Genomic DNA, 26,535 nt, shown 5'->3' on the forward strand with positions numbered 1-26,535 from the left:
CTTGGATTCCAGTCCAACGTACGGAGTATATATCTCATAGGTCCTTGTCACTCCCAACCACCCAACTTTCACCTTGCGAACTGGGAACTCCATGCCCCATGGATGAGCGTGTTATTATCTACTCACTTGCCCTTCGTCAGAAAGCCATTTTTGAATTTTTTCCAATCGAGTCTAGGATCCGCATTCAAGTCGATTATGCGTATGTAGTCTAAGGTTCATGGCTTGACATGAAAATGCTACTGAGGGCACTAGGTACTCCATATTTCGGAAACATTGGTTCATCCGAAGGCATATCATTAATCATGACCTTCAATTGGACAGCGTGTGGTGATCCAGCGGGACGAGGCCCGCGGCAAACATCTCGATGGTCAACCTGCTCCGTCTCCAATAGGTCATAACCGAGGCGGATCCGTCCAAAGACGTCCCGTTACAGTATGGTCGTGCGTACGGAGTATAACTCTTAAAACCAGGTGCATAGAAAAGCACAAGCATCAGGTTTTCACAACTCATTTGTCCGATCAATATAGTTTCGAGGTCACTTGGCGGCATCCAGATGACGCTGTGGATTTGGTCCATCGACCCCTCTTTTCTGATAGTTCCAACGATCTCGGCACAGGCACATGTGGGCTCTAGTCAGCTATGCATGCGCTTGAAATCTAAATAGACGGCCCTTCTCGTGTGTAGAAGAACACATTTCTCAAATCGTGGTACTCCCTACCAGTATGGCGCCCTACACCTCAGAAGCAGAGGTCGAAGAGGCCTACAACACTCTGCAAGCGACCTTCCGGTCCGACCGCACCATGGAGCTAGCTTGGAGAAAATGGCAGATCAAGCAGCTTTGGTGGCTTGTGGAGGATAATAAGAATCATATCACCCAGGCTTTGAATAAAGATTTCCACCGACATGCATTTGAGACGTCCATTCACTGAGGTCGTGGCCATTCAGACGGACATCGTCCAGCATCTCAAACATATCGACTCCTGGACTGCCGATCAGGTGCCAGATTCTGGGTTGTCCAAGAGGGCCATGCTCTGGCCTGTTGTCCGTCCAGAGCCGTTTGGTTTCGCTCTCATCATCGTGCCTTGGAACTTCCCCGTCTCGCTGCTGCTGCTGCCCTTGGTTGCCGCCATTACTGCCGGATTTGCGGCCATCCTGAAGCCGTCGGAAATGACACAAGCCTCACAGGATCTCCTGGTTGATCTGATCCCAAGTATATGGATCCAGGTGCTATTTGAGTCGCTACGGGAGGTCCGGTGGAAACGACTACCTTGATAGAGCGCAAGTTCGATAACATCTTCTTTACTGGATCTGTCAATGTGGCCCGTCATGTTGTCAGAGCAGCCGCGAAGCATCTCACGCCGACAGTGCTGGAATTAGGAGGACAGCGTCGGGAAATTGTCACCTAAACCGCGGATACCAAGAACGCTGCGGAAAATATGGGCAGATGGGTTAAGTGTCTCAATTCGGGTCAGATTTGCCTCTCGGCCAACCACGTTTTTGCGCATCCCTCCGTGCAGAAGAAGCTCGTCGAGCGGATGACCTTCCACTTCAATGAGTTCAATGAGAAGGGTGGCTCTGATGGCATGATGCACGTCGTCAACCAAAAGAATTTCGATCGGCTCAAGGAGATTCTCGAGAAGAGTCAGGGAAAGATTGAATACGGAGGAGAACTCGATGCGTCGCAGAACCGGATTGCACCGTCTGCCTTGACCAATGTCAAGATGACTGGCAAGTTCTTGAGTCCACTTTTTTGCTCTTCAACTTGACTAACAATCGCCAGATTCGCTGCTGTCCGAGGAGTTGTTTGGGAGCATCTGTCCCAATCTGACCTCAAATACCTAAGAAGCCATCGACTCAATTAACAGGTTAGTAGACTGATCAAGAACCTGAAATCGCTGATGCCGACCGTCCGCGTTATAGTCTACCTCAACCCCTGGCCATCTAGGAGGAAGTCGATCATGGTAGGTCCATATACCCTGCAATATCCTCGAATCATCGCTGTGTTTCAAGCTAATCGCCCTAGTCATTTTCTCCACCATATCCGGTGGCGTCACGGTGAACGGAGTCATCACCCATGCCACCGTCCCGGCAGCCCCGTTCGGCGGTGTTGGGGACTCCGGACAATACTACCATGGCGAGCACGGGTTTAAAGCTATTACTCACTCCCGGGTCATTGCAAGGCCACTGCTTTTATATTTCAAGTTTGCGTCGCTCTTGCTGCCACCGTATTCAGCAGACCGGGTCAAATATGTGTCCGTCCGAAACAGTCCTGGAATCCAGAGAGGTTGGTCTTTGGAGGACGAGAGGCGCGTTGCTACAAGAGGATTTGTGGCCAAGAACTCAGTTCGTCTTCTCAAGATATTGGCCTGTCTAGCGGTTGTGGGATTAATCGATTATCGGATGGATCAACGACTCGGTGTCCTTCATGGTGTGGAGGCTGTGGTGGTCTCTATCTGGTCGATTCTTGAATTCTGAGACATAGTTGCAGCAAGTTCATTCTCATGCATACGGTGATTCAATCCCTATTATGCAACCGCGGGTCAATTGGTATTGCCTTCGCGAATGCTCTTCCTTTCCCTGTGTAACCCATTCTAAGCAATGAAAATGCTGCACACTCCTGGGCCATAGGGATAATTTTAGACAAATTTCCCTTTCCTTGCACCAGTATGACGAGAATTGTGATGGATGCATTTCTTGTTCCTTTCTCTACGAATTCTTGGAGGAACTGTCGTCAAGACCTGTCACGCGGTGGGCAAAACCTCCCAAGTGGTTGCCATTTGAGCGACGAAAAGCATCTGCCTTTCCCCACTTGCTTCGACGAAGAAGATGCAAACAGTATCCCTTGTGCTACAAGATAGCTCCACTTTTTAAAAGAGGCGCTGCCTGTTAGGCGACAAATCAATGAGAACCTCGGAACAGAGCGAGAGCTCAGACGCTGAAAATCAGAATGGCACAGACTCGGTTAGATATCCAATGCCCTAAATTAAGCCGTTCTGACCAGTGCAGTTGATCCAGGAGAAGGCAGAGCGGGCCAGCGGCAACCCGAAGCCTTCGGGCGTTTCAGATCCCACAGCACCGGTGCACCCTGAACAAGTAAGACCTCATTTCCAGCCAAGGAGGTGTCTCACCTTCGAATGGTGTGTGCATCGTATAATCAGTCTTTTCGGGGCCTAGTACCCTGCAGCAACAAGTGCAGATTGCAGCTCCCGGCAGAAAGAGTGACGTTGTTAGTAACGAACGTTGGCGCTTCAGGAAATGACAAGGTCACGGTAGTGCAGGTATGGTTTGATATAGAGGGTTTGGCGGCTAGGAAGCCTAGAATACCGGTGAATGAAGCACCGGAGCTCGTCCAGGACAGTATGGTGATCAAGCGTCAGTGAGATCGTTCGCCAGACATGGCCTATCTAATACATGCGATGGCCAGACCTATCTGGAGGGATCGTTTCAATGGGTTCACAACTTCGTAGACCCCAATGGCCAAGACCAGTCACTTCGTCATTGCCAAGCCAGAGCATTTCGCAATATATTAGCCCTCGGCTCATTCATTCTGACCTGTCTATCGTTAGTTTATGGCTCCGTCATCACTCACCAGTGACTGCACAGCATCAACAAGAACCAGTCTAACTGCTTCATCCTGCCTTTTTCTTCTGGTCTGTATCAGTTTGACATACGGAGTAGAGGAATGAAAGACCATGTGGATCGCGGAGAACAGCCGATTCGTTCATGGAAGGAAAAGGGAGCCGAGTCGGTGTTGGGGGTTAATTGACCTTCCATTGACGTGCCAGCCATTAATAATGCGATACAACAAACATTCTCGTATCGATCAATATGATAGATCCACCGGGTTCTATCTACCAGGGGTAAACCCATTTTAATAACGGTTTCTTGGCAGGGCAGGATGGAGACAGAATGGAGAAACGTCGAGCTAAAATGAAGAAAGGAAACAGGATGAAACTCAGACTGTCACAAGAGAAGTGTCCACTATTCCCAAACAGGAAGTGCTATAGCTCCTATGTGTCTCTCCATTTTAACCCCTGGTGCAGCTTTCAACGCCGACACATTCTTCGACCTCCGCAGACCTGACTCGTTTTGTAAGGCTCATTTATGTGAGACTCAGTGGCTCTATCTCGACTTTTTCTCCACCTATCAGATAATCCTGAGTTTGAATCCACAGGAAAGCTACCAGCAATCTTGCTGTTGTGAGCTACGTCCGCTCCGTAAGGAGTACCTGCGATGAACCTTGCAGAATTGGCTTCATCGTGAATTCGGAGAGCTGTTCGGAGCTTTAACCGAGTCTAGATAGGTTCCTCAAGCTTGCTGGAGATATAAGAGTCGTCCTCGTCACAATGGAGGACAGCTTTCTTCTGTTCTTCTCCTCATCAGCATTCCTTTCTCACCGGTTTCAGCACCGTCCATTCTCTCATTCTGTTCCATCGACTTCATTGACTGAAGTCCTATTTTCGTCATTCTTTTTCTCGTCTCTCGTTCGATTCGAACCTAAGATTACGCAGTGCGTCGATCGCCTGGACAATCCTAAAAAACCTACAACATGTCTGTCTCTAAGATCGCTGCTGTTCTTCTCAGCTCAGCCGCCCTGGTCGCTGGTCACGGATACGTGACGGGAGCCGTTGTCGATGGCACATACTACACTGGATACCTTGTCAACCAATACCCTTACATGAGCAGCCCTCCTGACAGCATCGCTTGGTCTGAAACCGCTACCGATCTGGGTTTCGTCGACGGCAGCAGCTACTCTAGCGGCGACATCATCTGCCACAGGGGTGCTAAGAATGGTGCCCTCTCTGCTGAGATCAAGGCCGGCGGGAAGGTTGAATTCCAATGGACTGAATGGCCTGAGTCTCACCACGGACCGGTATGCTGGCCACGAAAGCGAACAATTGGTTAGGATATTAACTTAGTACAGGTCATTACCTACATGGCCAACTGCAATGGTGATTGCGCCTCAGTTGACAAGACCACTTTGGAATTCTTCAAGGTTGATGAGAGTGGTCTGATCAGCGACACTAATGTCCCTGGCACCTGGGCCTCCGACAACCTAATCTCCAACAACAACAGCTGGACCGTTACTGTTCCCAGCAGCATCGCCGCTGGCAACTATGTCATGCGTCACGAAATCATTGCCCTTCACTCCGCTGGAAACAAGGACGGTGCCCAGAACTACCCTCAGTGCATCAACCTTAAGGTTACCGGTGGTGGCAGCGACACTCCTTCAGGTACCCTCGGCACTGCGCTTTACAAGGACACTGACGCTGGCATCCTTGTCAATATCTACCAGAGCCTGAGCTCCTACGACATTCCTGGGCCTGCTCTCTACACTGGTGCTTCTTCTGGCAGCTCCAACAACGCTGGTTCCGCCTCGTCTACCGCCGCTGCTTCTTCTGCCACCGCTACTAGCGCTGCTTCCGGTGCCGCTCCCACTGCCACCATCACTCAGACCTCTACTGCCGTCCAGACTAGCTCTGCGACTGTTTACGAGTCCTCTACCACCACCGAGGCTGTGACCGTCACCAGCACTCCTGCCCAGCAGAGCTACGTCCAGGCTCCTACCTCCGCGCCTAGCTCCACCGCCGCTGCTCCTGCCGCCAGCTCCAGCTCCAGCGCCACTCTTCCTAGCGGCAGCAGCCTGACCGAGTACTTCAACTCTCTCAGCGCTGAGGAGTTCCTCAAGGTCCTCAAGGAGACCTTCTCCTGGCTGATTACCGAGAAGGTGCACGCTCGTGATCTCTCTGCCTAGATCAAAGCACTTCGAACGATTCGACAAGCCCTTTTCTGCACATTTTGACTTTTGTGCATAGCGCCTCTGACGAGTTTTCTTTTTCAAACATATATATGGGATCAGGAATCCTTTTTGTATTTTAGAAGCAATCAAAACACAACCATTGGAGCTTTTTGCTCTACGCTGATCATTCTTTGCTCTTGTTCTACATCTGTACCACTAACAGGATAATGCTTGTAAAGTAAATCAACTCCGAATACTAGATTCTGTTGAACATTGATGTTCTACATCGGCCTTCACTCTCCACTTAATCATTACCTTCACTGTATGTTATTGAATATCGTTATCGTCAATCACAGAGCATACAGAGAGCTTTCTGATTCTATATATAAGGGACCATGATTCCCACTTACCTGACATCTCTTCTTCATCTACTTCTCTCCAAGACAATAACTTCAAGCATGGAGCAGCAAATAGAGAAGTTGCTCTTGGCTTGCTATTCCTTATCTTCTTGCTATGCAACATTTAAGATAGTACACCTCTGTTTCCATGAACAGGTATCAGGATCTCAGGACTATGACGGATGTTAATGACTGACATTCTCCAATGGAAATGGGCCTGGAGGGCGACCATTTGAATGATCTCGAGTTGAAACTGGAGGTTTGGGGGAATTCCGCACAGAGACAGCAGCAGCACAGCTTGCAAGAAACTATGTAAAACATCTGTTCATCCTACTTATATGCAAACATCACTTGAGAATGGAGATAATGTATATGCTTGGACCAGTGTGTAGAGAAGAAGATCGACCTCAAAAGCGGGGAGAAGCGGCCGATTGTTGTTGCGGACAAAAAACCGGACTGACATCAACTTTTCCTTTTTGTTCCAGCGTCTTTAGTACCCATCTTCCACGAGACTTGGTTGTGAGCAGGCTGTATTTATCGGTATCAAGCAGCTCAAAACTGACTCATATCATATTTCTGTGCCTCGTCACCCGCCACCATGTTCAAGAAAAAGCCGACAGTGCGTTGTGCCCCTCCCCCGCATTTCTCCCCTCGCTGGCAGTCTGTCCGAGTCGCTATTTATCAGATGGTAGAATGATAGCTTCATACTTACTTATCAAGTTATAGTTCAAGAACCTTGCGCCCTTACGATCTTCGGACCGTCGCAAGATCGCCGACCAAATCATCAGCGATTACAACATCAGTATCCCGTCAACTGCACCGGCCGAGGATGACTCTAACACTCCTACCACATCGAACCAAACCTCGCCCAACATCACAGCGATCCGAAACTCCCTTCTTCCTGACAACTCGCTTTCTGCTCGCTTCACCACTACTGCAGGGCCCCACCTCCGAGAAGTCCAAGGCACAGTGTACGTAGGAACACACCCCGAGGGCGAGGAACGCATTCTATGGTTCAAGGTGGAACATGGGCCCGGTGCCGATGGACGATTTTATCCCACGGTTTACACATTATGGCACAATCCCAACCTAGTGCCCTTGCTTCACACACCGGAAATGGTCATGCAGAAGCTCCGTGGCGGCGCAGACTTGATGACCCCGGGACTCGCCGATGAACCACCTTTCCCTGAACGCGCGGTCAAAGGTGCTGTTGTCGCCGTGGCCGGGTTGAATCGACATACTGTCCCGTTATTTGTGGGTGTCTGCGAAATTGACATTGCGGGACTTGGGGAGGTTCAGGGCACGAAAGGACATGCCGTCCGAGGCGTACACTGGGAGGGTGATGAGCTGTGGGCCTGGAGCTCGTCTTCTCGTCCTGGACAACCTGCTCCTGAATACCTACCTGAATGGGATGTGGAAGCGGGCGAGGAAGACGTGGAGGCAGTTGAGGAGCGAGTCAATGAGCTGTCCTTGGGCGAAGATCAGCAGACGCAACCTGCGGAGGAGGCGCCTCAAGCCGAATCTCCCGAGCAGCAGGCTGAAGAGGGAGCTCCCATTGAGGAAGCGAAAGAACCCTCGACAAAAGGTCGGCGCTCATTTTTTCCGTCTCGGTATTTCGTTCTGAAACTGACCAGCCTACAGAGATCGATGAAGCTTTTGAGAAAGCCTTCCTTTATTCTCTGTACAAACTGAAACAGGACAATCCCTCCGCACCGAACCATGGCCTGTCACTTCCCGTACAACCATCCGCCCTTGTTTCGAACATGCTTACTCCTTATCTGCCGATTTACTCTTCTCAGCAAGCTCAATACTATCAGATCAAGAAGACAAGCTGGAAGAATGTCAAGAAGTTCATCAAATATCTTGATAAGCAGCGTCTCGTCAAATCCAAAGACCGCAACGGACAAGAAACTGTTATCCTAGATGTGGATTTCAACGACCGCCGCGTCGAACAATTCGTTCCTTACAAGCTTCCATCAAAGAACGCCGTCGAGAATGCGGGAAAGCCCATCCCCTCAGGAAACAAGAAGCCTGCAATTTCGGAGGGAGACCCTTCTGTGGGACAGACAATCGTCGTTCAGACTCTTTATCGGCCAACGGGAAAGCTCATTCCAACGATCTTCCCAGCACTATCGAGCGGTGACCCCAGAAACTACTACAAGTATTCTGAAGTGTCCAACCGTTTGGACGAGTACATCCAGTCTCAAAACCCGCCTATTGTCTCCAATGAGAACCGCCGTATCATCTCGCTCAACCCCTTCCTCGCAAACACAATCTTCACATCTTCCTCAGCCGAGGACAAGACCACCATTGCACGTGGCAAGACCACCAGAGATGGCCTCTTGAAGCGGATCGTGGAAGACTCGGCGTTCCTAACTCCGCACTATGTCATCCTCAAGCAGGGCCAGACCCTATCCGATGTGAAGCCGAAAGCGGGTGCAACTCCCAAGGTCAACCTTGTGCTTGAGAAGAGGACAGGTTCGAAAACCGTCACCAAAGTTTGGAATTTGGAGAATTTTGGTATAGTCCCTAGTCTGCTGGCTGAAGAACTGCAGAAGAAATGCGCTAGCAGTACCAGCGTTGCGCAGGCCACTGGAGCCACCAAAGGCGTGATGGAGGTCCTGATTCAAGGCGACCAAAGGAAGGCTGTGGAAACAGCGCTGCTCCGACGTGGTGTCAAGACGCAGTGGATTGATGTGGTGGATAAGACGAAGAAGAAGAAATGAACCTGATCTGAGTGAAGGCCTACTGCATTTAGCGATTGGATAAAGCATTGATCAAATACTTGGAAATACCACATGGCTTGGACGGAAGAATTAGATACATTACTTCTTCGGGAGGCATCCCTTCACAACGGTAGATTTGACTCTCAGGGTCTTCATCATGAAGCCCTCGCAAAGAGCAAAGAACGGCCGAGAACACGGGGTAATACACAAAGTGCAAAGAAGACAGACAGCTCGAACAACCGCTTCTCCACTTCTCGACAGGAAGCCTACCTTTCGTGAAGCTTCTATTTCTGACTTCTGCACATAAAACGATAGCTCACCCCCCAGGAGGCTCACAGCTGAGCTTCAGAGCAACAGCATACGAAATGCAACAGACAAATTGCCCGTTTCATCAACGGAAGATCATTCAAAGCCATCCAAAATCAAATGATTCCACCAATCGGCGATCACCCGATCTCTCGACCCCTCCCCGGTCCGAGATGGCATGCGAAACATTCCGTCCCTCTATCTATATAATAGCCTGATGTTCCCGCATCTGGGCGACTAATCAAGAAATAAATCGATAGAGAAGTTTAAAACCGAGGAAATGCCAGTCTACCACATCGGTGCGTGCTACCCTTCTCCGACCAAAGCGGATCATTGACCAGTGGCAGTTCTCTTCCGCCTCAAGCCAGGCGTCACCCAGGCCCAGCTCGCCAACTGGGGCGCTGTTGCGGAGAGCATGGTGGGTAGAATCCCCGGCTTGATATCGTTGAAGGCCGGGCAGCCGTTGCCTATCAGTGTTCCCCGTGCGAAGGGGTTCGATATGGGGCTTGTGGCTGTGATGGAGTCGCCCGAGGCTGTGGCTTCTTATGCTACGCATCCGGTCCATCTTGAGTTTGTTTCCGCCACCCGCCCCTTGCTCCTTGTTACATGTGTGCTTGAATTGGCTAATGAGGGGCTGCAGGGTGTCGAAACTGAGAGAGGAGTTGTGCGATGATACGCTGGCGTATGACTTGGAGTTCGAGAATTGATTTAAGAGGGTGTAAGTGCGGAGGGTGGAGGCTGAAGAGCCAAAATTATATCATGACCATTTGCTAGATCCTGCAAAGATAACCCCCAAGTATCAATGATAACAACAAATGATATACAACGCCATTAAGAAACCAGCAGCAAAAGACGAAAGTGCTTTTGTTGTACCATAACAAATGGGAATAGTCCATTAGCTCCGTGATGAAGGAAGGTTGGGACCAGTCGGGAGAAGTTGAACAGAAGAGAGTCAAGCCATTACTCCTTGGCATCGACCTTCTTGGCAGGGTGCTCGCCATTGGCAGCGGGCTCATCCTCGCGGGCGCGCTTCTGGCCAGATGTAGCATCGTCGGCGGTGCTCTGCACGACAGGAACGCCACTATAAGCAGATTAGTCAAATGCTGCAAGACCAGGAGATAGAAGCTATAACTTACCGAGCATCCTTCTGGACCTCACGGCGCTGCTCGCCCTGAGGCTTGCCAAAACCCTTCTTCTGATCTTCTGCTCGACGCTCGCGCCAGTCACGCTTGTCACCACCGCGGGGGCCGCCACGGCCCCGTCCACGGAAACCACCACGGCCACGGCTGGGCCTGATGCGGCCAGCTTCGATGTCCCGAACCTTCTCCTCACAGTAATCTTTCTTGGTCTTAATGAGCAAATCCTGTCCCTTCCACTGGGGCTTAGGATCCAGAGCAAGGAACTCCTTCTGCTTCTCCTCAGTCGCAAACTCAACAAAAACGCTTCCCTTGAAGATCCGATCGTGTGTGCGGCGGAGACGAATTGCGTTGACTGGTCCGTATGGAGCGAAGAAGGCCTCAATGTCGATTTGAGTGGTAGGAGTTTCCTCTCCGAAGCCCTTGGCGTAGATGCTACGGCTCATGGCCTTGTCTTCGAAAACCTTGGCCACGCTTGGGTCGGGATTCTCGGTCACCGATTCAGGAAGAGGCACCTTGCGGCGCACGCAAGTGTCGTTGTCAGTCAGCTCGAGAGTCTCGGAGGACTTCAGAGCCTCAACAATGGCGCTGAAGGGCTGGAAGCGACGCATGCGCTTGAAAGAATGAAGGAGTTCGAGAGGAACAGGGCGGTTGTTGCTTCCGCCCACCTTGGAAAGAAGGAACTTATCCATGGGAAGGTTCGAGTCAGAGAAGTAGAATTCGACCTGCTTGCGGATCTCATCCTGGTTGTCTGTGACTTCCAGCGTGGAGGGATCAAACTTGACGTTGTTGCGACGGTTTCCACGACCCCGTGTATCGCGCTCCTCGGTCTTGTCCTCCTTCTGCTCCTCAGCTTTCGCCGACTGTTCGCCGAGCTTCGCAGCGGCAGCTACAATGCGAGCCTCCTCTGCATCTTCTGTGGGAGCTTCCTCCTTCTTCTCTTCTGCGGGCTGCTCGGAAGGCTTGGCAGCTTCCCCGGCGGTTTCGCCCTTCAGCTCTGCCAGAACGTTCTGAACATCCTTCTCGGCCTCAGCATTGGTGTTGGTGGCCGGGGCAACCTTCTGCTCGTCGGCCATGACTGCAAATTACTTCTGAGTCCTGCGACTCTGTACAGGCGGAGAAAGAGAATGGGAGAAGAGCGCCGCGCAGGTCCTGTACTCGATCAGACTCGGTCAGCATACAATGAATTCTTCTCGACCTCCGGTTTCAAAACAAAAGACGGAAAGATGGATTTGAAATTATTGATCGAAGGGTTGACGATAGATAAATGCGAATCAACTCCGTGTAGTCCGAATGCAGGGTATGACTCCACGTGAGTCGCGCGAAGCATAAGCAATGCACAACATGGTAGCCTTACCTCCAATTAAAAAGCCTCGCGGTCTAGGACAAAACGATGCAGCAGTAGAAAAACAATCAAAAACAGAGGCTTCTGCACACAATGAGTATCGTACTTTTCTCCGGTTGGAAGAAGGAAAATCTTAAGGCGAATAATAATGCGCGGCGGGGGGAAATTTTCTGAACACTGCGGAGCTTCAGCCACACGGAGAATCGAGGTCTGTGGCGCATGCAGCCCCTAAGTACTCCACAGACACCTCGATTCCAAGGCAGAAAGACTAACCCTATTGGGAGATTCGATATGGATTAGTAGTTTCTGTCGACTCCAAACTCCTTCAATCGCCAACGCGAGAAGGGTTGAATCATGCTCTCAATTGTCATGGCACTGGATCACGTCTGCAAACCGTGCTATTGCCTTTCCAGCTTTACTCCCGCTGCTCCAGGCCCACCATGGACGCTGTGTCGCTCGCTGAGCGTGCCTTCCATATCGAAGCAACTTGCCCGACCGTCTTCGTACTGGCTTGTGGGTGTCTACTGCCACAGACGACCCTGAGTGTCTTTAACCTTGAGTATCTTCAAGACCCTCGCGTGTCGGATCTCATAATACATCATTACTTTGTTCATTTTGGATAAAACTCGAGTGGTTCGAAGAGTAGCGATTGCTCCATCGTCTGACGTCTCTCAAATCTGTGACTGCTCTGATCGGTCCTCTGTGGTTTCCTTGTCAGCTCGAGCAGATCATCCGGCGGCCCTAACTTGCTCTATTCGCTCTCCAAGCACATCTTAACGTGAGCAGGTAGCAAGCCCCAACATCGAATCGAAGGTCTATCAATCGACCTGCTAATCGATGCACCTGGGAGTACAGCTAGGGGTCCAGTTGATCAAGCGAGCCAGCAGCAAGTGGTTGCCTACCGAAGCTTCAGTCCAACGTCTTGACTCTATTGCACTGTTCAACGCTATCACTGGACTTTGGAAGAAAGACATCTAGTGATGGCTGAAAGTAGTAGTTCGGTTTCTTCGAACCCCTTCACCACCATAGATGTAAGTTTGCTCATCAGTTGAATGCACTGGATTCAATCTCACGAGAAGCCTAGGTAATATATCTTACAATCGTCTCCCCTCTGGTATTGGCAGCATTCTTGGAATGGTTCCTCTGGATTGCCGCGTTCTTATACTGCCTTGCCAAGGTCTATCAAAAAGCAGATCACTGGAGTGTCAGATTCCTCGCGGTCACTATGATTGTCCTCTTCACATTACTCAGGTAAGCTTCAATATGACGAGCCTTCCTGGACAGGTCATTCATGCTTATTCCATTCGCAGAGGAATTTTTCTGCCTGTCATGATCGTGACCCTGCCCCTCCCAGCTCAGTTGAAACAACGCTTCCCCGCTCAGATGGTATTGGTTCTCCAGTGGTTCGCATTCGGGATGTTTTCCGCGCTGCTTATCATCCCTTGGCTATTGTGCGTCTACAGACTGGTGACACATTCACCGGGCAGAACCAAGCGGATCAAGCAAGTTTTGGATGACCGAACTGCTCCCAAAACAGTCGTTGTTATGCCAGTCTATAAGGAGGCTCCTGAAACCTTAATAAGAGCAATCGATTCTGTGGTTGATTGCGATTATCCAGCTAACTGTATCCATGTGTTCCTCTCTTACGATGGCTGCATCATTGACGAATCCTATCTTCGGGTCATTGACCACCTTGGAATCCCAACTTCACTGGAGAGCTATCCACGAAGTATAGACGTGACATACAAAGGCGCCAGGATTACGGTGTCTCGTTTCAAGCATGGGGGTAAACGGCATTGCCAGAAACAAACTTTCAGATTGATCGATGTGGTATATGCGGATTATTTGAAGCGCCACGACGACCTTTTCGTGTTATTCATTGACTCCGACTGCATCCTTGACCGTGTATGTCTGCAAAACTTCATGTACGATATGGAGTTGAAGCCAGGGAGTAAACACGACATGTTGGCAATGACGGGGGTCATTACATCGACCACGGATCGGGGCTCGCTCCTCACGCTTCTGCAGGACATGGAGTATGTCCATGGGCAACTTTTCGAGCGGTCAGTGGAATCTACTTGCGGCGCTGTGACTTGCCTCCCCGGAGCTTTGACGATTCTCCGGTTCTCCGCCTTTCGTAAAATGGCCAAGTACTACTTCGCGGATAAAGCCGAGCAATGCGAGGACTTTTTTGACTATGGGAAGTGTCATCTTGGAGAAGATCGCTGGCTCACGCACCTGTTCATGGTAGGCGCTCGGAAACGTTATCAAATTCAGATGTGCGCGGGCGCTTTTTGCAAGACCGAGGCGGTGCAGACATTCAGCAGTCTTTTAAAGCAGCGTCGGCGCTGGTTTCTGGGTTTTATAACCAACGAAGTGTGTATGCTGACTGATGTGCGGCTTTGGAAGCGTTACCCCCTACTCTGCCTGGTCCGTTTCATGCAGAACACAATCCGAACAACCGCACTGCTGTTTTTCATCCTCGTGCTCTCGCTTATAACAACATCCAGCAGCATTAATGACCTGCCCGTGGGGTTTATCGCCATATCGCTGGGACTCAATCACGGCCTCATGTTCTACTTGGGTGCGAAGCTCAAGCGCTACAAAGCCTGGCTTTTCCCGCTGATGTTTATCCTAAATCCCTTCTTCAATTGGGCGTATATGGTGTATGGGATTCTCACTGCGGGCCAGCGTACATGGGGAGGACCGAGAGCCGATGCCGCCACCGCCGATGAGCATACTTCGCCTGAGGAGGCTATCGAACAGGCTAAGGCTCAAGGCGACGAGCTCAATGTCGATCTGACCACTTTCCGTTCCAGAGGGGAGGAGAAGAGCGTTCCAATCCATCCCTCAGAGAAGATTGAAGGGCGCTTCGCTGCGCCACAGCTCCCCGACGTTTATTACTCGAACCAGACCGACTCCAGCGCTGCCCTGGCCGAGTTGATGACGCCTCTTCCCGATGTCCCTCGGATAGGTATCCATTCACATCCGTCCTCTGACTCGATCGTAACCTCGGACTCGCTGAGCTCGGTCCATCTTCCGCTTAAGGTTGAAGAGCTGACAGGTGATGATGACAAGATGAAACCTTATTTCGATCGGCAAACAAGGGACACATCGGGTGTGCATCAGATGCAGAGGACTGCTTCTAACATTATCATGGCCAGTGATTCATGCTCTTCGCAAGAAGATGCCTTCGAAATGGTAGACAAGAGTCAGATATTGTCTCCATCTGCTCATATCCTGCCGCACTCATCACAAGCCACAGAGTCGTCATCCGGAGAGGATATATACCCACTTCACTTGCCCGCAGTGGTGCAACCCGAACAAGAGACACAGTTTGCTCCTATCAGTGCTTCAACCAGAGGTCCAATGGAAAGAAACACCCCAGAGGTACAGAAACCCCGCCGTAAGCTTCCAAGGATTCCGCGGCCTACCAAAAGACTAAAAGATCCCGAAAGTATGGTCTAGGGTACTTGCACACGTCTTGAGTTGTTCGTGTCCAAGCTCAGATGTCCTAGAGAAGCGGCTCCATGCACATTGATGGTCAATCGAGAAAGCTCCAGGCATGGAGACTACCCCCTTGATGTTTTATCAGATTCGGTCGATTCTTGCAGAACAATTCTATGCTTTCTTATCCTCTTATTTCGGAGCTGCTTCGAGAAACATTTTGTACTTCATGCTCCGTCGTCCGGCCTTATGCATGTCGCTTTGATAACAAAAAATAGCACACTCTTTTAGACTGATCTTGCGTGGTCACCAAACCTTCATTTGCCTGGGTAGCAGATTATGTATTTATCAAGAAGAAGAAGGACAGTCCTATCAACCACTAGCCAGAAACGGCCTTACAGAGCAAACATAACTGAAGCAGGGGCGCTCAGCTTTTCTGTCAGGCTCCGAGGACATTTACATGATCTGCCTCCCCCGCCAATTGCAACATTCAAACATTCCCCTTACAAGGACCTATCCGTACCAGTTGTTGCACAGCCTGGAGGTGTATTCCCTGTGATTGTTCACTCATGCCTTAACAGAAGCGCTCCTATCCCGTGTCCGCAAGCAGCTACAGCAGGATGATCCAGGTCTGTATTCTAACTTCCGTGTTGTTAGCGGCTAGAAACCTGCCGTTGCGGGACGATGATGGGCACTCAAGATCTTTGTGCTAAGGGTTTATCTCGAACTGAGTAAACAAATCGAACACAACCGCGCCGTGCGTACAGCGAGACAGGTTTCGGATCCCGGGGAGTGACCTTCGCTCCTTGTTGGCTGTGTCGGAAGACTTCTTCACTTGGGTACCTTGACACTACTATCTAGGAGGAAAGAGGCAGAATAGCTTCTGACGTAATGCCATGCATCTGTGTCTCCTTCAGGGCAATTCTCACGAAGACGACATGGTCAGATACGTCCAACATGGCCATGGCCAAGAGGCACGATTATCGCTGCCAAGATCTATTACCTGATGGTTAATAACAGTTTGCTTTGCCCATCCCACTTCTTTGTTTACTGTTAGTCAAGTGGATGGTGATTGGTCAGGTGACTACTAATCTAATCGATAAGGCGGCGGAACCCCGCCAAAAGCGGTGAGCCAAGACAGGGTACTGCCGGGGAAACCACCAGGCGGTGTGACGCGGGAAGAATCGAGCAGGAGCCAGAAGGTTCGACAGGCAGCACAAGGACAGCTTGGGCTTCAGGAGCACGCATAACTAAGAGTAATTGCCCCCGATTCACTCAGATTCCTGAGAGGTAGAGCAGCAAAAGAAGGCTTGCTGAGTTTGATGATTGTGTGTCCGTTGAGACTACAGAAATCCCCAATTCACTGCTGATCAATCGTGCGTGCCCAAAATACCAAAGGACAATGAGGAAAGAAAAAAATCTGACTTGACCGCTTGACGAGACAGAAGAACCCACGTTTGGCCCTAGCCACAGCTCATCCGCTTATCACCGCGCCCCGATAGTAGTGGCGCTATTGCAAATTCTCCCCTCTTCGCTCTTTTCTTGCTTAGGAACTTCCAACGTTTCCCTCCGACCTCAAAATAGACAACATCCTCCTCTTTACACCTCCCCGCACCATACCCCCATTGCCCACGGTCCAATCCATATTCATCGCCTAATTTATCCACACAATGAGTGTCGTCGGTATCGATTTCGGTGCCCAGAGCACCAAGGTTGGTGTTGCACGGAACAAGGGTATTGATATTGTGCGTATATGCCCCTCAGCTCCATTTGTTCATATCTTGAACCAAGTTGCTGGAACAGCTACGCTAACGCTAACGTCTATCCACAGATCACCAATGAAGTCTCCAACAGATCTACTCCGTATGTGCAAACTTTTTATCAGATCTCAGCCCCTCATCTCGTGGTGCTGACTATATTTTCAATGTAGGACCCTGGTCGGATTCGGTGCCAGAAGCAGAAACATTGGAGAGGGCGCAAAGACACAAGAGATGTCCAACCTGAAGAATACGGTCGGCAATCTCAAGCGTCTTATCGGCCGTTCATTCAGCGACCCCGACGTCGAGGTTGAGCAGAAGTACACCACAGCGGCTATCTGTGATGTAAACGGTCAGGCTGGTGTTGAAGTGAGCTACCTGGGCAAGAAGGAGAAGTTCTCGGCGACACAGCTGGTTGCCATGTACCTGACCAAGATCAGAGACATCACATCCAAGGAGCTGAAGCTCCCCGTCTCCGACGTCACACTCAGCGTTCCCGCTTGGTTCACAGATGCTCAGCGCCGTGCCATGATCGACGCCGGTGAGATTGCCGGTCTTAAGGTCCTGAGACTCATCAATGACACCACTGCTACCGCCCTCGGCTACGGTATCACCAAGCTCGATCTCCCCGGCCCCGAGGAGAAGCCCCGCAGAGTGATGTTCGTCGACATCGGCCACAGCGACTACACCGCCTCCGTTGTTGAGTTCAGAAAGGGTGAGCTCAACGTCAAGGCTACCGCCTACGATCGTCACTTTGGTGGTCGTGATTTCGACAGAGCCCTCACCGAGCACTTTGCCGATGAATTCAAGGAGAAGTTCAAGATTGACGTCCGTTCCAACCCCAAGGCCTACGCCCGTACCCTTGCCGCCGCCGAGAAGATGAAGAAGGTCCTCTCCGCCAACCCTGCTGCCCCTATGAGCATCGAGTCACTCATGGAAGATGTCGATGTCCGTTCCATCGTCAAGCGTGAGGAGCTCGAGGCTATGGTCAAGCCTCTGCTTGAGCGTGTCACCGCCCCCATTGAGGAGGTCCTTGCTGAGGCCAAGCTCAAGCCCGAGGACATTGACTCGGTCGAGATGGTTGGTGGCTGCACCCGTGTCCCTGCGATCAAGGACGCCATCTCCAAGTTTTTCGGCAGACCCCTGTCCTTCACTCTAAACCAGGACGAGGCCATTGCTCGTGGTTGCGCCTTCAGCTGTGCCATCCTCTCCCCCGTCTTCCGTGTCCGTGACTTCTCCGTGCACGACATTGTCAACTACCCCATTGAGTTCACCTGGGAGCAGTCGGCCGACATCCCCGACGAGGACACCAGCCTCACTGTCTTCAACCGTGGCAACGTCATGCCTTCGACCAAGATCCTCACATTCTACCGCAAGCAGCCTTTCGATTTGGAGGCTCGCTATGCTAAGCCTGAAATGCTTCCTGGCAAGATCAATCCCTGGATTGGCCGCTTTTCCGTCAAGGGTGTCAAGGCTGACGCCAACGACGACTTTATGATCTGCAAGCTCAAGGCTAGACTGAACCTGCACGGTATCCTGAACGTCGAGTCTGGTTACTACGTTGAGGATGTGGAGGTTGAGGAGCCCGTTGATGAGGATAAGATGGACACTGATGCTCCCGAGGGCGAGCAGCCCAAGAAGACCCGCAAGGTCAAGAAGCAGGTTCGCAAGGGTGACCTGCCCATCTCCACCGGCACCACATCCGTCGAGCAGACCGTCAAGGATGCCTGGATCGAGCGTGAGAACGCTATGTACATGGAGGACAAGTTGATCGCCGAGACCGACGAGAAGAAGAACGAGCTCGAGTCGACCATCTACGAGCTCCGTGACAAGATCGACGGTGTCTATGCCGAGTTTGCCAACGAGGAGGAGAAGGACAAGCTGCGTGCTAAGCTGACCGACATGGAGGTGAGTTTAATATTTCAACGATCCCATCCCGACACAGAAACTCGATGCTGACGATCTACTCAGGACTGGCTCTACGAGGAGGGCGAGGACACTACCAAGTCCGTCTACGTTGCCAAGCTGGATGAGATCCGCTTCATTGCTGGTCCCATCGTCCAGCGGTACAAGGAGAAGGTCGAGGCTGAGCGCCAGGCTGTCCTGAAGGCTCAGGAGGAAGAGGCCGCCAAGAAGCGCGCCGAAGAGGAGGCCAAGCGCAAGGCCGAGGAGGAGGCCAAGAAGGCGGAGGAGACCAAACCTGATGAGGAGATGAAGGATGCTCCCGCAGCAGGCGAGACAGCCCCCACCGAGGGCGAGGAGAACCAGTGAAAAGTCTTTTGATAGATTCTTTCTTTTTGCCCCTTTCGATATCAAAGAGTGCGGCTCTCGCATATAAAGCCTGATGACAATGGCCATGAACGCGGAACAATATATCTGATACATGATCTTCTTTTTCTTTTGATCTTATCATATCTTCTCTGTTACTTTTATGCTGTAGAACGTTTTGTCTTGCAGGTATTGTTTTTCACAACTTACCTAATCATCCTTTTGGCACAGACACCTTCATGACAGCGGTTGAGCTCAAGCTAGTGGCTGGCATTGCGGTATGACTGTCGCCATATCAGATTATGATTCATGAGAAAAAACATATGAGATCTTGAAGATGGGGAAAGAATAAGATATATGATGTGTGGATAGAGTTCAGGCAGCCTATTTGTTCTCTTGTTTTCTTCGGGTCCATCATTAGAATGTAACCCTGTACAACGATACAGCCAGTTTACCCTTCCCTACGAAGGTACCCCCGACCTGACGTGTCATATCACTTGACCCTCACCGTGTCGACCTCGTGTTCCCGCCGCGTTTCTCCGATGGGCTCAGCTTTCGCGAGTCGCGAGTGCGACAAGTCAGTCTGGATCTCGAAAAGTCCGGCGGGCCGACTCGTCGCACCCCTTCCGATCCCAAGGGTCTTGGCGCGCGCGTTTCAAGCATGACGAGCTGTCACGCTCATCGAATCACTCTCACCTCATATTCAGCTCGTTTAACGGAGAGTCCGTGGTTACGGTAGAATGATGTCGGATAAGGAGTCTTAAGTCCGTTGCCTACGCCATATGAAGTAATGGAGCTTAAACTCTCCTGGTGGATATACCTTAATACGAGCAGTGAGCACAGAGCACAGTTACCATGGGATCCTGCCATGGAGATAAAGACAAAGCCCTAATGAGCTCAACATTGAGCATATTCCATCTACTATCTCCTGATTGTGGCTTATGACTCATGAATTCACGATGAATGAGAGACTCGGGAATTGAGTAGCCTAGTACGTAGGTACCTGAGATCTGATACCTTAGCACAAGGATTCTATTGCTGTTGGCCAATGAGGCTTCAGCATGGCCACATCATTATGACTTTTAGTGTTAGTGTCCTCGGACGGATAATTCCAGAATCTCCTGTCTCTGTCTCTGTCTCACTCCCCTGAGGTTGGACAACAAAGAGAGCCACGAACAGCAACACAACTTGCTCAAAGTCACTCAATCCATGAATCAACCAATCTCAATTTATCTGCTCTGAAATGCAAAACAATCGGCTAGAGAGAAATTTGATGGACGGCTGTGACTCAGGCGCAAAGCCTCATTTGTCATCGATCTGGCGCCGACTCTGGCCGACCCGATCATTGGCTCCTTGTTTTCCCTGTCCATCCTCGTATTTGGGGTCTCCGCCAGGACCTGTGCCTAACTTAAGTAGTAAAAAAAAGGGCAATTCTGAACGCGATCGGTGTGTTTTGCCGCCGATGTCCGAGGGTCCGATGTCAGATTTCTCTGTCAGGGTCAGGATGGATTCAGGATAGTGGTTCATTATTTCGTATGGAGATTAACGTTATGGCCGGTGAGCCTCCTAAAAAAAGAAGTGAAAGAAAAAAAAGAAAAAAAAAAAAAAGACCGGTGCTGACGTGGGTAAATCGATTCATCCGTCCGCCGATCTAGCCCGTAATAATCTGGAGGAAAGAGAGAAAATTCTTATATAATATCTCGAGAAGTGACCTTGCGGAGTCAGATTGTCAGCTTTCTCAGTTGAAGTGAACAGAACCCAGAACTCCTGGCTATCTGGCGTACTCCTTTTTCGCTTGAAGGGACCTTGCTCATCACAACCCGGCATACTTCAGCAACAGACGAATCAAAATGACAGCGTCCAGCGACAAGGACGTCGACGTCGAGAGCCTCCCAAAGGAGGAACTGGCCGTCAATGAAACGGAACGGGAACCTGAGTCGGAATACCCTGCCTTCTCCAAGGTCGTCGTCATCATCCTCGGTCTCTATCTCGCCGTCTTCCTGGTAGCCCTCGACCAGACCATTATTGGAGTCGCTATCCCGAAGATCACCGATCAGTTCAAGAGTATTGAAGATATTGCCTGGTATGGCAGTGCCTACTTCCTCACATCGACTGCGCTGCAACCGTCGTACGGTCGGGTCTATAAGATCTTTAGTGTTGGTGGCCTCTCCGTGCTAAATGTGCTGGCTTGTTGCTGATGGTGAACCTGGATAGGTCAAATGGGGCTTCTTGATAGCCGTCCTCATCTTCGAGGTCGGATCGCTCATCTGCGCTGTAGCTCCGTCGAGTACCGTTCTGATCGTTGGACGAGCCATTGCGGGTATCGGGGTTGCGGGTATCTTCTCGGGAGCCATGGTCATCATCTCCGTGACTGGTAGGTCATTCTGCGTATGGCCTTTTGGAAAGAACGCCAAGCTGACTCTGAATAGTCCCATTGCCTAAGCGACCTCTTGTTTTCGGTATGTTTGGCATGGTCTGGGGTATTGCCTCGATTGCTGGACCCTTGCTCGGCGGTGCGTTCACCGATGGTGTTTCATGGAGATGGTGCTTCTATATCAAGTGAGTGGCGGCATGCCTTTTCCACCATGACAAAAAAAAAAAAAAAAAATACTGACCGCTGCAGTCTTCCCATTGGAGGTGTCTCGCTGGCCGTCATCCTGTTTGTCCTCCGACTCCCCGACAAGAACGAGTTCTCCGGCACTCCCATCCTCGAACGGATCAAGCAGCTGGACATCATCGGCGCCAGTCTACTCATCCCCGCCATCATCTGCCTCTTGCTCGCCTTGCAGTGGGGAGGAAACAAGTACCCCTGGAACAACTCGCGGATCATCGGCCTGTTCATCGGCTTCGGCCTCATGGCCATCCTCTTCGCCTACTCGCAGGTCAAAATGGGTGACAAGGCCACCCTGCCGCCGCGCATGTTCAAGAACCGCACCGTCCTCGCCGCCACCCTCTATGCTCTGTTCTTCGGCGGTGCCTTCTTCGTCCTCGTCTACTACGTGCCCATCTTCTTCCAGAGCGTCAAGAACTCCTCCGCCATGAAGTCCGGCATCCAACTCCTGCCCCTGATGCTGTCCACCGTCGTGTCCTCGATCGTCATGGGCGGCGCCGTCACCGTCGCGGGCTACTACACGCCGTTCCTGATCGGTAGCACCGCCATCGCCGCCATCGGAGCCGGTCTCATCACCATGTACTCGGTCGACATCTCCACGGGCAAGTGGATCGGCTACCAGATCGTCCTGGGCGCCGGCGTCGGCGCCGGCTTCCAGATCCCCATGACGGCCGTCCAGACCGTTCTGCCGGCCGAGGATATCCCCATCGGCACGGCGGCCGTCATGTTCTTCCAGACGCTGGGCGGTGCGCTGTTCATCGCGGTGGCCCAGTCCGTTTTCCAGAACGGCCTGATCTCCGGGATTGGCAAGTATGCTCCCGCTGTTGATCCGACGGCGATTGTCAAGGCGGGCGCCACGGAGATGAGACATGTGCTGGCTGCATTGGGCCAGTCGGATCAGCTCATGGGCGTGATCAAGGCCTACATGAGTGGATTGCGGGATTCGTATCGTGTCAGTATGGCGCTGGTGGTGGTCGCGTTTGCGGTCAGCTTGCTGATGGAGTGGAAGAGTGTCAAGACGGCGAATAATGGGGAGAAGAAGGAGGTTGTGATGGCTGCCATTTAAGGTGGTCATAGACACTCTTCTTCATCCTCGGTTCTTTCTTCGTTCTTCATTCTTCATTCTTCATTCTTCGGGCGAAAACCAGCATAGATCCAGATTGTTATAGAAAACTGGCGCGGGAATGGGCGGAATGGGGGAAATGGGCGGAATGGGCTTATTAATTAACGACTTGATACACGATTTGTACCTAATTACGGATATACTACTAATGTCTACTCCACTCGATTTCTCTATGGGATCTGTTACCTATCTACTACTCCGGAGGCTCCGAAGTTCCAGTTGTAACTTGTAAATAATTTATGCTAGGAGTCTGGTGCATAAGGTACGTATGCAAATTGTGCTGTGCTGCCTGGATGAAATGGCTCCTCTTTCGCCGAGAATTTGTGCTCGGACTGCCCAGAGCCCTAGACAGCCAGACAGTGTACACTAAATGTGGAGTCGGTCTTGGCTGTTGGATACAGCATTCTGGATGTAACAATTATGAATGAGAGGTGATGTAGTATCCAGACGTGAGATTTGTGATCGAGCCTTGAGGTGATGTTATCATTATTGATTTATGGTTATGGAGGTGGATGGTGGATGGTGGCTGGTGGCTGGAAGGAGACACTTTGATGGCTGATGCTGTTCCTCGTCTAGTTTCTTGGCAGTAATTTAGTGCGTCCCTATTCCAGCCAGGGATGAATACTTTGACTACTCCGTACAGTATGTCAGAATGAGGGTGAATAATAATGGACAAGTAGACTGGATTGATTCCAGTAGACGATCTTGATGCATTATGTCGCCTTTTCAACACTTGAAGAGCCCTTATCGAACAGGAGAGTAGGAGGAATTCCTGGCTCTTGGAGAGTTGGAGTATCCAAGTGGAGCGAACAAAACCGGCAAGTTGGCACGCGACGGAGGAGTGAAGAAACCTTGGAGATGGGGATAATCCACAGCTCTTCATCAAATCACATACATCACTGTCTTCCGTTCTGGGAGCCTTGGTGGTGTCGGGTCTATCTGATGATATGATCCCAAGTACGAGTACGAGCCCTCCCTCTCCTTCTCCTGACCTCTTATTCTGACCTCTTATCCTGATGGTTGTGGATAGTTCAGTCTCCTATGATGTAACATCCGCCTACGTTTACTTCTTCAACCACGGAATACGGAGTGCTTTCTCGTCCCTGAGATGGTCCCTCAGTCAACTCCTTGCCTTATCACCCCTATCACCAACGTCCTACTCCAGCATCAGTGGATCAATCTCCTTTTGCACCCCGCTTTAGGCGATTCCTGGGAAGAAAAGCCATGGCTGGCGGAGTCGTCGGATCAACCAGACGAACCATGGCTAATTTTCCTACTCTCTACTTATCTACCTTATTAATAATTTGTTACTCCTCGCCTATTCCTTTCTTAGTCTTTCTTCTCGCTCAATTCCTCGTTCTGTATCTAATCTAATCTTATTGTTTTAATCGTCATTCTCTCATACACTATCCCTACATTTGGCAGCCGTAGGCACTGCAGTCTAATTGTACTGATTCAGGGCACGCGATCACGACGTTTCCCTTTTACTCCCAATTGCAACCGTTGTACATCCATTATCTGCCTGAAGATTACCTACGTTCCTCTCCCTTATATCGAGCAATATTCAGTGGCGCATTCCGAGAATCCAGTATGCGAACAGAGACGTGACATTCACCGGCCACAGACACCCCTTCTTGACCACTTCGATACTCGAGTGATTCACGACAGACATGATCACTTTGATTCTACGGCTCTGCATTCTTGCGATATGGTCAGCAGAAGCCCTGGCTTCTCCCTTCCCCTCCTCCTCCGATCAGGACAGCAGCAATATCAACAAGGAACATGTCAGCCATGGCAAGATCCTTACTCACGAACCTGAATACGATCCCCCGCGGGAAAAGTACGGCCTAAACAAGTCGCAAGAGTTCAAGTACTTTCATGAACCAGGTAACGACGATATCCTGGGCCACTACGATACGCGATTCTTTACCGAACCGGTCCCGGACGAGGAGCGCTCCGAGACCCTGACGCACATGATTCGCGCTTATCTCAACTTTTTCAACGAGAATGGCCTTGAGACTTGGATTGCGCATGGCACATTGCTGGGGTGGTGGTGGAACGGCAAGGTACTTTACTTTTCGGCATAGGAGTGCAGGGATTGATAGCTAACGCCGGCGACGGGTGTAGATTCTACCCTGGGATTGGGATATCGATACGCAAGTGCTGGATACCACCCTGCTGCACATGGCTGACAGCTTCAACCAAACCGTCGTCCATTACACGGCTGCTGACTCCGACGTGGAGAGGAGCTACCTCCTCGACATCAACCCGTGGGCTCGACAGCGCGAACGGGGTGAGGGGCTCAACATCATCGATGCTCGGTGGATCGACAGGCGGACGGGTCTCTACATTGACATCACAGGACTGAGTAGGCTGGAGCCGGAGAAACCCACTCTGTGGCAGGACAAAAACAACCACCAGTATCAGACAGGGGACATTTACCCCCTGCGCAAGACGACTTTTGAAGGCGGGCCGGCGAAGATCCCCTTCCAGTACGATTCTGTCCTAGTCGAAGAGTATACTCAGAAAGCCTTGACGGGGACCAAGTTCCATAAGTAAGATTTCTCCTGATTCTTACACTTGGAACTCGTGACTAATTGATACAGTCATACATGGTATCCTGACATGGAAGAATGGGTTTCTGACAACGACGAAATCGCCACAAAAGAGAACCTCAAGGACGACCGCCAATATGAGAAGAGGTGATTGCGACATTATTCTCCTTACGAACATACCGAGTTATCCCAGACATGGCCATCCCACTCACATTGGCCCTGACATATTCACATACTGTGGATATATATCTCATTCACATATATAGCATTTGGCCCGCTGATCTGCCGAGGAGTTCTTTGCGCTTTCCGGGATTTACATGGGCTGGTGTTTCTGGTGTTCTTGGACCTTTTCTTTCGCTGGTGTATTCTACCATCTATCATCCTGTAAATAGCCAGACGCGTTCGGCGTTACCTCTTTACATAGATTCAGGCTCATGCATACTCGAGAAGCCATCACCATTCACTCTTGAAAGATCCAGGAGGTAAAAATTACCCCAGGGGTATCCCTAGAGCACGCGATCATTCTCAAGAACACCAAGGTTACCGAAAACAGTTAGTGATCAACTTCAGACAACTAGTGCGCCAGTTAGAGTGAATTAGGTTGCGCTGATCCCAACGAATTACATAAATTCGCCATTCATCATCATTTCGAGGGACTGAGCTCAGCAGCTCAGGGGTCTGCTTTACTGCCTCAGGCATTTGTGTCATGTGACCATATCGGCTTATCTCTTATCTCCGCGCTGACAAACGCAATCGCCGTGGAAGGTAATCGAACTGTTGCCTCTGGCTTATATTCAACTCCAAATCTTTGCCTCCATTCCCTTCACTACATTCATTTTATCCAGATCGCGGGCTCTTGTCTTGACTGGAAGAGCTGCAACATGACCGACCCATTAACGCCAGATATGACCCTAACGGTCCACCACCATGGCAAACCACACACCTTCACCCTCCCGCCAGACGCAACCCTCCAAGACCTCTCCTCCACCATCGCCAGCACCCTCAACATCCCCATCGAGAACCAGAAACTCCTCATCGCCCCGAAACCAGGCATGCAAAAGCACCCCTTCGCCCCGACCCCGCTCTCAACATTGCTCCCCCCCCCCTCCCCCAAATTCAAACT

At 50.9% G+C, this 26,535-nt stretch overlaps 9 protein-coding genes across 9 annotated transcripts; 8 read left to right on the plus strand and 1 right to left on the minus strand.

Annotated features, from left to right (window-relative positions):
- Positions 1 to 903: 903 nt before the first annotated feature.
- Positions 904 to 2,475, plus strand: CDV56_109155 (uncharacterized protein; the record flags this gene model as incomplete). The annotated part of the gene is made up of 5 exons (XM_026762774.1): positions 904 to 1,210; positions 1,276 to 1,397; positions 1,473 to 1,732; positions 1,874 to 1,961; positions 2,011 to 2,475. 5 exons carry the CDS (start codon positions 904 to 906, stop codon positions 2,473 to 2,475), a joined length of 1,242 nt encoding a protein of 413 aa, XP_026617456.1.
- Positions 2,476 to 4,549: 2,074 nt separating this feature from the next.
- CDV56_109188 (lytic polysaccharide monooxygenase auxiliary activity family 9 protein) lies at positions 4,550 to 5,755 on the plus strand (the record flags this gene model as incomplete). The annotated part of the gene is made up of 2 exons (XM_026762807.1): positions 4,550 to 4,873; positions 4,925 to 5,755. The coding sequence occupies 2 exons, from the start codon at positions 4,550 to 4,552 to the stop codon at positions 5,753 to 5,755; spliced, it is 1,155 nt and encodes a 384-aa protein (XP_026617457.1).
- A 981-nt stretch (positions 5,756 to 6,736) lies between these two features.
- Positions 6,737 to 8,864, plus strand: CDV56_109213 (putative RNA binding protein Ligatin/Tma64; the record flags this gene model as incomplete). Its single annotated transcript, XM_026762832.1, has 3 exons — positions 6,737 to 6,757; positions 6,865 to 7,723; positions 7,780 to 8,864. The coding sequence occupies 3 exons, from the start codon at positions 6,737 to 6,739 to the stop codon at positions 8,862 to 8,864; spliced, it is 1,965 nt and encodes a 654-aa protein (XP_026617458.1).
- A 586-nt stretch (positions 8,865 to 9,450) lies between these two features.
- On the plus strand, positions 9,451 to 9,843 carry CDV56_109236 (uncharacterized protein; the record flags this gene model as incomplete). Its single annotated transcript, XM_026762855.1, has 2 exons — positions 9,451 to 9,469; positions 9,518 to 9,843. 2 exons carry the CDS (start codon positions 9,451 to 9,453, stop codon positions 9,841 to 9,843), a joined length of 345 nt encoding a protein of 114 aa, XP_026617459.1.
- A 287-nt stretch (positions 9,844 to 10,130) lies between these two features.
- CDV56_109244 (tRNA maturation protein LHP1) lies at positions 10,131 to 11,382 on the minus strand (the record flags this gene model as incomplete). The annotated part of the gene is made up of 2 exons (XM_026762863.1): positions 10,131 to 10,251; positions 10,307 to 11,382. 2 exons carry the CDS (start codon positions 11,380 to 11,382, stop codon positions 10,131 to 10,133), a joined length of 1,197 nt encoding a protein of 398 aa, XP_026617460.1.
- Positions 11,383 to 12,876: 1,494 nt separating this feature from the next.
- chsD (chitin synthase D) lies at positions 12,877 to 15,119 on the plus strand (the record flags this gene model as incomplete). Its single annotated transcript, XM_026762892.1, has 2 exons — positions 12,877 to 12,902; positions 12,962 to 15,119. 2 exons carry the CDS (start codon positions 12,877 to 12,879, stop codon positions 15,117 to 15,119), a joined length of 2,184 nt encoding a protein of 727 aa, XP_026617461.1.
- Positions 15,120 to 16,768: 1,649 nt separating this feature from the next.
- Positions 16,769 to 19,126, plus strand: hsp88 (Hsp70 chaperone Hsp88; the record flags this gene model as incomplete). Its single annotated transcript, XM_026762927.1, has 4 exons — positions 16,769 to 16,843; positions 16,930 to 16,961; positions 17,029 to 18,763; positions 18,827 to 19,126. 4 exons carry the CDS (start codon positions 16,769 to 16,771, stop codon positions 19,124 to 19,126), a joined length of 2,142 nt encoding a protein of 713 aa, XP_026617462.1.
- Positions 19,127 to 20,973: 1,847 nt separating this feature from the next.
- On the plus strand, positions 20,974 to 22,800 carry CDV56_109343 (MDR family MFS transporter; the record flags this gene model as incomplete). Its single annotated transcript, XM_026762962.1, has 4 exons — positions 20,974 to 21,279; positions 21,338 to 21,497; positions 21,553 to 21,682; positions 21,747 to 22,800. The coding sequence occupies 4 exons, from the start codon at positions 20,974 to 20,976 to the stop codon at positions 22,798 to 22,800; spliced, it is 1,650 nt and encodes a 549-aa protein (XP_026617463.1).
- A 1,727-nt stretch (positions 22,801 to 24,527) lies between these two features.
- Positions 24,528 to 25,563, plus strand: CDV56_109367 (putative mannosylphosphate transferase (Mnn4); the record flags this gene model as incomplete). Its single annotated transcript, XM_026762986.1, has 3 exons — positions 24,528 to 24,923; positions 24,985 to 25,412; positions 25,464 to 25,563. The coding sequence occupies 3 exons, from the start codon at positions 24,528 to 24,530 to the stop codon at positions 25,561 to 25,563; spliced, it is 924 nt and encodes a 307-aa protein (XP_026617464.1).
- Between the last annotated feature and the right edge of the window lie 972 nt (positions 25,564 to 26,535).

Source organism: Aspergillus thermomutatus, assembly GCF_002237265.1.
Source record: "Aspergillus thermomutatus strain HMR AF 39 chromosome Unknown NODE_23, whole genome shotgun sequence".
NCBI classification, from domain to species: Eukaryota; Fungi; Ascomycota; class Eurotiomycetes; order Eurotiales; family Aspergillaceae; genus Aspergillus; species Aspergillus thermomutatus.